This window comes from Penaeus japonicus, unplaced genomic scaffold, assembly GCF_977035675.1.
Source record: "Penaeus japonicus unplaced genomic scaffold, GWHDUDI00000001_assembly GWHDUDI00000018, whole genome shotgun sequence".
Lineage (NCBI taxonomy): Eukaryota > Metazoa > Arthropoda > Malacostraca > Decapoda > Penaeidae > Penaeus > Penaeus japonicus.
The window spans coordinates 16439273-16446772 of NW_028234420.1; the positions used below are offsets into that span (position 1 = coordinate 16439273).

General features: G+C 42.6%; 1 protein-coding gene across 6 annotated transcripts in view; it reads left to right on the plus strand.

Moving 5' to 3' along the window:
* Positions 1-7500, plus strand: part of LOC147469894 (uncharacterized) — a 44400-nt gene that overhangs the window by 32321 nt on the left and 4579 nt on the right. For all 6 annotated transcript variants that reach the window (XM_086546667.1, XM_086546666.1, XM_086546668.1 and 3 more), the window contains exons 3-8: positions 1-46; positions 1174-1444; positions 1839-1993; positions 4626-4813; positions 6319-6455; positions 7101-7213. The exon at positions 1-46 is cut by the window's left edge and continues 377 nt beyond it. In XM_086546667.1, coding sequence (XP_086402793.1) covers positions 1-46; positions 1174-1444; positions 1839-1993; positions 4626-4813; positions 6319-6455; positions 7101-7213 — 910 coding nt within the window. The remainder of the gene's footprint in view (positions 47-1173; positions 1445-1838; positions 1994-4625; positions 4814-6318; positions 6456-7100; positions 7214-7500) is intronic.

Consider the following 7500-nt stretch of genomic DNA (forward strand, 5'->3'; position numbering starts at 1 on the left):
GAAGTCGGAGAAGAGGCAAAGCCGATGTTCTTGGCGCAGGGAGATGGTAAGTGAACTGTGCTGGTTGGAGAATTAAGATTTTTTTTCTTCTTCTTCTTTTTCAATGAGTTTCGATGTTATTTAACGACTCGATTCGTGATCTTTGTCTGATATATCTTAGCTTCGATGACCCGTTTTGAATCGATACTACAAAAAAACACCTTCTCTTGTTTATTTGTGATTTTATTCAGATTGGCTCTTCATTCGAGTTCAAGTCAAGGTTCGATACAGATTCAATTACACAAATGGTCTATTACGCTAAACTTTTAGAGCTCAAAACAAAAGCTCGTTCAAATTAGGCATTACGCCAGTTGTCCCTCTGTGAAAGATATCCACTCACTAGTTATTATTTTACTCTAATGATGATAATGTTTACGCGGGGAGAAAAAAAAAAGTTTTTGTTTATGGCGCTCGTATCCCCTCTGGCCCTCTGCCGGATTTATTTGTTATCTTCCGAATATCTAATTTACCGATAAATGAGTCCATTATACTCCTTTTAGAAAACTGAATGGATGCACTTTTAGTTAATGGTTATAGATATAGGGTGATTGTTTTTAATCAGCTCCATTTCATTTACATTTTAAACGTCCCTTAATGAATAAAACTATATCCATGGAAGCGTACAGGCAAATGGACCAAAATAGTGATCGTGGACGAGAGAGAGAGAGAGAGAGAGAGAGAGAGAGAGAGAGAGAGAGAGAGAGAGAGAGAGAGAGAGAGAGAGAGAGAGAGAGAGAGAGAGAGAGAGAGAGAGAGAGAGAGAGAGAGAGAGAGACTGCATATTGAAGTAATGAAATGATATTGTGTGTGTATGTATTTGTGTGTGTGTGTATATATATATATATATATATATATATATATATATATATATATATATATATATATATATATATATATACACAGACACATACACACCCATATATACATATGCGTGTGTGTGTGTGTGTGTGTGTGTGTGTGTGTGTGTGTGTGTGTGTGTGTGTGTGTGTGTGTGTGTGTGTGTGTGTGTGTGTGTGTGTGTGTGTGTGTGTGTACGTGAGTCTGCGCGTGTGTACGTATGTGTATAATAGCCGATCAAATATATCACTGCCTACATTCAAGACAAAAACCTAAAAAAATCTCCACTTGACACAGGGGGGTGCTTCATCGCCATGTCATGGGACTGCATAGCAACATGCAACCAGCCCTTTGCTTGCCTGAACAGTAACATGACCTCCGGCGGTGACCTGAAAGCGACCCAAGTCCCCGTTGACCTCAGCGACATAGCAGAGGAAGGAGGGGAAGCGCTGACAGAGGGCGGACACCCCCCCGACGGGAGCTGGGTCCTGGGGGCGCCCAACGCACGGCTTTACAGGCTGGAGGGCGCTGATGTGCCGCCCCTCGACCTGGTTGGCATGAATGTCACGTTAGTTGGTGTTGTTATCTTTCGTATTGTTGTTGTTGTTTTTGTTATCATTGTTGTTGTTGCTATTATTAATATCGTTTTCGATTTTGTTGTTATGATTGATAATGTTATAATTATTAGCAATGTTATTATTAACCCCACACATACACGACACCCCCCCCCCACGCACACACACAAACACACACAAACGCACACACACACACAAACGCACACACACACACACACACACACACACACACACACACACACACACACACACACACACACACACACACACACACACACGACACCCCCCCCCACACACACACTACCTCACCCTATCCTAAAAAAAAACAAGAAAAAAACGGTTTTCCATCAACTCCCAATAACTCCCCCCTCCCCCCCTCTATTCCAGGCTGGAGTGTTTAGGCGGGGAGTGGAAAGGCGATGACTGCGTATCAGCTTGGAGTTACGGGGAGTTCTGGCTATACTTTTTACTCCTGATCGTCGGTCAGCTGTGCTTTAACACAGCCAACTCCATAACGGATGCCATTGCGGTCGATTCAGTAGGTGAGGTGTAGTAAAGGGTACGTGTGTGTGTGGGGGGGGGATAGGGTGGGAGGGGGGGTTGTTTGTGTGTGTGTGGGAGGGGGGGGGTTGTGTGTGTGTTTTTTTTTTATCTTCTTTCACTGTTACCGGTTTCACAAGACTAATCTTTTTTTAGTCTCATTCTCTCTCTCACTCTATCTCTCTCTCTCTCTCTCTCTATCTATCTATCTATATCTCAACCACATGACACGCATCCAAAAATCTGCCATCAATCTTACCAATCACATTAGGCATAACTCTACAAACCCATTATTCAATTATTTTACTCAATCAAGGATATATATATATATATATATATATATATATATATATATATATATATATATATATATACTTTCAATATCTAGAACTAAATACTTCTAAACAGAACAGAAAGAAAAGTAGAAAAGAAACAGCGATTTAGCGAGCTCGTTCGAACCTTGAAGTCGGAACACCTCGGAAAAGAAATCGGGACTCGATCACGTAAACATTTCCATTCTGATGAATAATCATTTTTTGTCTGTTAAAAAAAAAAATGGATGAATGAATGAAAGGAGAAAGAAAAAAAAATATATATATATATTGCAGATCGGGACATCTTCATGATTGCATATACGATGAGGTGATTTTTGGGAACGAAAAAAAAAAAGTTTTTTTTCTTTTTTTTTTCTTTTTTTTCTGGGGGGGGGGAGTGTGAATAGGAAAGTAATTTCTTGTAGCGTGAAAATGAATCCCCTCAGGAACGAATGAAACCCTTTTAGTGTCCGTAGGGTACGAGTGAAGCCTTAAATATATTTGTAGATTTTATAAGTAATGGATTTTTTTTTTTTTTTTTTTTTTTTTTTTTTTTTTTAGGTGTAAATCCTGTTTCATTTTTCGAGATGCGGGGAAATAAGATGATTTTGGTACGAAAGTTTTTATATATATATATATAGAGATAGATAGACATATATTCTTTATTTTTGAATGTATAAAAATATTCGTATTTTATCCATTCGACCAAGAGAGGACCGACTCAAAAAAAAAAAAAAAATGCATATTGGACAGTTAGGGTAAATGGTATTGTCCCATTTAGTTTAATAGCATCATTTCTGCAATCTAGGAATACAGTTTATGTACTATAATCAAGAGACATTTTATTTAATTATTTATAAAGGCTGGCATGATAGCATAGGCGATTGAGTATTTTTATGCCTTATTAAACAAATACATTGCGACAGTTTAGGTTAAATCGATGCCTTTAGCGTCGATAAAAAAAAACAGAAATGAGAGAGAGAGAAAAAAAAGTCAGCTTTGAACATAGATATTTTATGTCATTACGAAAGAATGTGGCATTGATGAAAAATACGATACTTGACCTATATATTTTGATAATAAAAACAAGAAAACATATAGTGGTACTATGATATTATGTTCTTAATCTCTCGCTTTCTATCTATCTATCTATCTCTCACTCTCTCTCTCCCTCCCTCTCTCTCTCTCTCTCTCCCTCCCTCTCTCTCTCTCTCTCTCTCTCTCTCTCTCTCTCTCTCTCTCTCTCTCTCTCTCTCTCTCTCTCTCTCTCTCTCTCTCTCTCTCTCTCTCTCTCTCTCTCTCTCTCTCTCTTTCTCTCCCTCGGTTTTAAAGATTATGCGATGTTATCAACATTTGTATATGTAAACACACATTTAGAGAATATATGTCATATGTGTGTGCGAGTGTGTGTGCAGATAGATATATAGCCTAGATAGATATGAATAGATAGTTTTGCATATATAAATGCATATATATATGTATGTGAATACATCCATTTATCTATATGAATGTCTTTCCTGGATTATTATATATATATTTTTCTTTCTTTCTTTTCTTGTTTTTTTTTCTTTTTCTTTTTTTTTATTTTATTTTTAGTATATAATTGCTATTCCAAACATAATCAGGATGAGAGCTGGACACATTTTCATTTATATTTCATTAGATAACTTAATAACAACTGTAGTAATGTTGATTTTCCTGGTCCCTGTAGATTTTCCTGCAATTACTTGTTTTTTTTTATATAGTCATTAATATTTTATTTTTATCTGTAAGTATTGCTTAAAGAAGATAATATAGTTGTTTTTTTTCTATTCACAAAAAGAAAGGATGGTTATGTATTATGTAACTTCCTCTCATCCAACTGTTTCATCCACATAACTTCATCTCATCCACCATTCCCATCACCCCTTCTCATCCAATTGCCCCAAGCGAAGGATGGGGGCGGATGGATGTTCGACCTCATCCACGTATATCATCCACCTCCCTACAACCCCCTTTCACCCCCCATCCCCCCAGGCAAAGTATGGGTGGAGGAGGGAGGAGGAGCAGGGAGGTGGAGACAACGTGCTTTCAACGTCATCCACATCTATCACCCAACCCACCCCCCACATACCTCCTTCCCACCCCCACATACCACCTTCCCACCCCCTACATACCACCCCCCCACCCCCACCCCCTCTCATACCATCTTCCCACCCACCCCCACCCCCTTCATCTCATACCATCTTCCCACCCACCCCCACCCCCTTCATCTCATACCATCTTCTCTCTCCCTAACCCAAACCCCTAACCCTCCCTCCCCCTCCCATCTCCCCCACAGGAGAAGGAGGGGCTTTCGGCGTGCAGAGAGCATGGGGGACAGTGGGATGGGGTCTCATGGGTCCCATCAGTGGCTACCTGATCGACTGGTGGTCTGGGACGGCGCTCACGAAGGACTACACGCCGGCTTTTCTCTTGGTCTTCCTGCTGGGCTCCGTCGATGTCTTCTTGTCGGCAGCGACGTTGAAGGTATTAGTTGTTGTTTTTTTGGATTGGGGTGGGGGTGGGGGGAGGGTTGAGGGGGGTGGAGGTTTGGGGTGGATGGGGTGGGGTTTGGGGGTGTGGAGAGGGGGTGTTGAGGGGGTGGGGGGTTTGAGGGTTGGTGGAGAGGGGGGGTTTGGGGGTGTGGAGAGGGGTTGTTGGGGTGGGTTTGGGGTTGGGTTGAGGGGTGGGGGTGGTTGTGGGTTGAGGGGATTGAGGGGGTGGGGGTGGAGAGGTTGAGGGGGTGGGGAGGGGGGGAAGGTGGTGTATGGGGTAGTTTGGGGGAGGGAAAAAGGGGAAGGTGTTGGAGTGGTGAAGGGGGAAGGGGTTGAAGGTGGGGAAAGGGGTAGTTTAGAGGAAAATGTTGGGGTGGGGAGGGAGAGGGGGAGGAAGGGGTTGGAGGTGGGGAGGGGAGAGAAAGGGGCTGGAGTTTGAGAAAGGGGTAGTTTGAAGGAAGATGTTGGGGGTGGGGAGGGGAGGGAGAGGGGGAGGAATGGGTAGGAGGGGGGAAAAGGAGTAATTGGATGAGAGGAATAGAGAGAAAGGTGTTTGGGATGGAGAGGGATTGGGATGGAGGGAGTGGGTTTTTTAGGGGTGAAGTGGGGGAGAGGTTAGTTGGGGGTAGGGTGTAGGGGGGATGGTTGGAGTTTAAGGGGGAAAAAGAGGGTTCATTTGGGGGGGGTAAGGAGGTGTCAAGGAGAGGGGTGAGGGGGGAGAAGACGGTGAATTAACTAAATCACGTTTTTTTTCTAGTTTCCTTTTATTACTTTCCAAAAAAAGAGTATTATCGAGATTCACATTTATTGATAAATGTTCTTTTTGGTTCTTATTAAAAAAAAATAAAAAATAAAAATTATCAAAGTTTTGACAACATATGTTCTCGTTCAGAAATTCTCCAAGAAATAACTTTCCCTTCACTGTATTCACAACAATTCGGCAGTTATGGCTCTTGTCAAACTTCCACACGGAAGGAAAATTTTATGTGAATATTTGTACTGTTCACTCACACACACACACACACACATACACACACACACACACACACACACACAAACACACACACACACACACACACACAACACATATACACACATATATATATATATATATATATATATATATATATATATATATATATATATATATATGTGTGTGTGTGTGTGTGTGTGTGTGTGTGTAAAGATAGTAATGATAATAATAATAACAGCAATAATGATAAGTTTAATTGATGCATTTATTATCCATTAACAATATCTCTCTCCTTTCTCTCTCCTTCCTACACTCCCTCCCTCCCTCCCTCTCCCCCTCTCCCCCTCCCCCTTCCCCCTCTCACCCACCCCTCCCCCCACCCTCATACCCCCCTCCCTCCCACCCTCATACCCCCTCCCCCCACCCTCATACCCCCCTCCCTCCCTCTCACCCTCATACCCTCCCTCCCTCCCTCATACCCTTCCTTCCTCTTACCCTCCCCTCTCCCTCCCTCCCTCCCCCAGGTACCAGAGATGAAATCGGACAACGCAATGCTGAAGAACCTGAGACCTCTTCTGAGTGACGTCCGTTTCTTCATCTTCTGTTGCTTCGTCATCATGAACGGCTGCTTTGACGGCGTCGTTGCCAATTTCATATTCATGTGCGTACCTTCTTTTTTTTGGTACTTATGTTCACTGAGGTATCTTCCTTTTGTACTCATTGCCATGGAGGTACTTTCTTTTTTTGGTATTTATGTTCACTGAGGTATCTTTCTTTGGTACGCATATTCTTGGAGGTACCTTCTTTTGGTACTCATAGTCATGTAGCTATCTTCCTTTGGTACTCATAGTCATGTAGGTACCTTCTTTTTTGGTATTCATATTCATTGAGATATCTTCCTTTGGTACTTGTAGTCAAGTAGGTACCTTCTTTATTTTTTTCTGGTATTCTTACTCATGGTGTGAATGGCAGTGGAGGTATCGTACTCTGGTATTCATATTCATGGAAATACCTTTCTTTTCTTCTGTTTTTTGTATTCATGGTACCCAATTTCGTGGTATTCATATTCACGGATTGACTTTCATGGTATTGAAGACCCAGTGTATTTACATTCATGTTATTCAAAACTCACAGAAAACACAATCGTAGCATTAATATGAACGAAGCTATCTTACTTCGACACACAATTTAATAACGTTCATAAGTATTGAATTATTTTCCTCTCCTTCTCCATGGGGGGAAAAAAAATTGCAAAAGCTCCCATTTTCAACTTGCAATGTGACCATTCATCTCGTCCCTTCAACAGGATGCAAGAGGACATGAGCAGAGGGACCTCAGCCATGAGTTATATGAAGTTCTTGCAAGGTTTTACTCTCTTTGTGCAGTGTGCAATCGAGGCACCTTTTATGTTTGTGTATAGTGAGTATCTTTCCTTTTTCGTTTGGGTGTGGGTGTGGGGTGGGGTGTGGGGGAGGGGGAGGTGGTGGGATGGGGTGTGGGGTGGGTGTGGGGTGTGGGGGTGGGGAGAGATGGTGGGGTGTGGGAGAGGTGGGGGAGGTGTTGGGGTGTGGGGGAGGTGGTGGGGTGTGGGTGTGGGGGAGGGGTGGTGGGGTGGGGTGTGGGTGTAGGGGTGGTGGGGTGGGGTGTGGGTGTAGGGGAGGCGGGGGGAGGTGTTGGGGTGTGGGGGAGAGGTAGTGGGGTGAGGT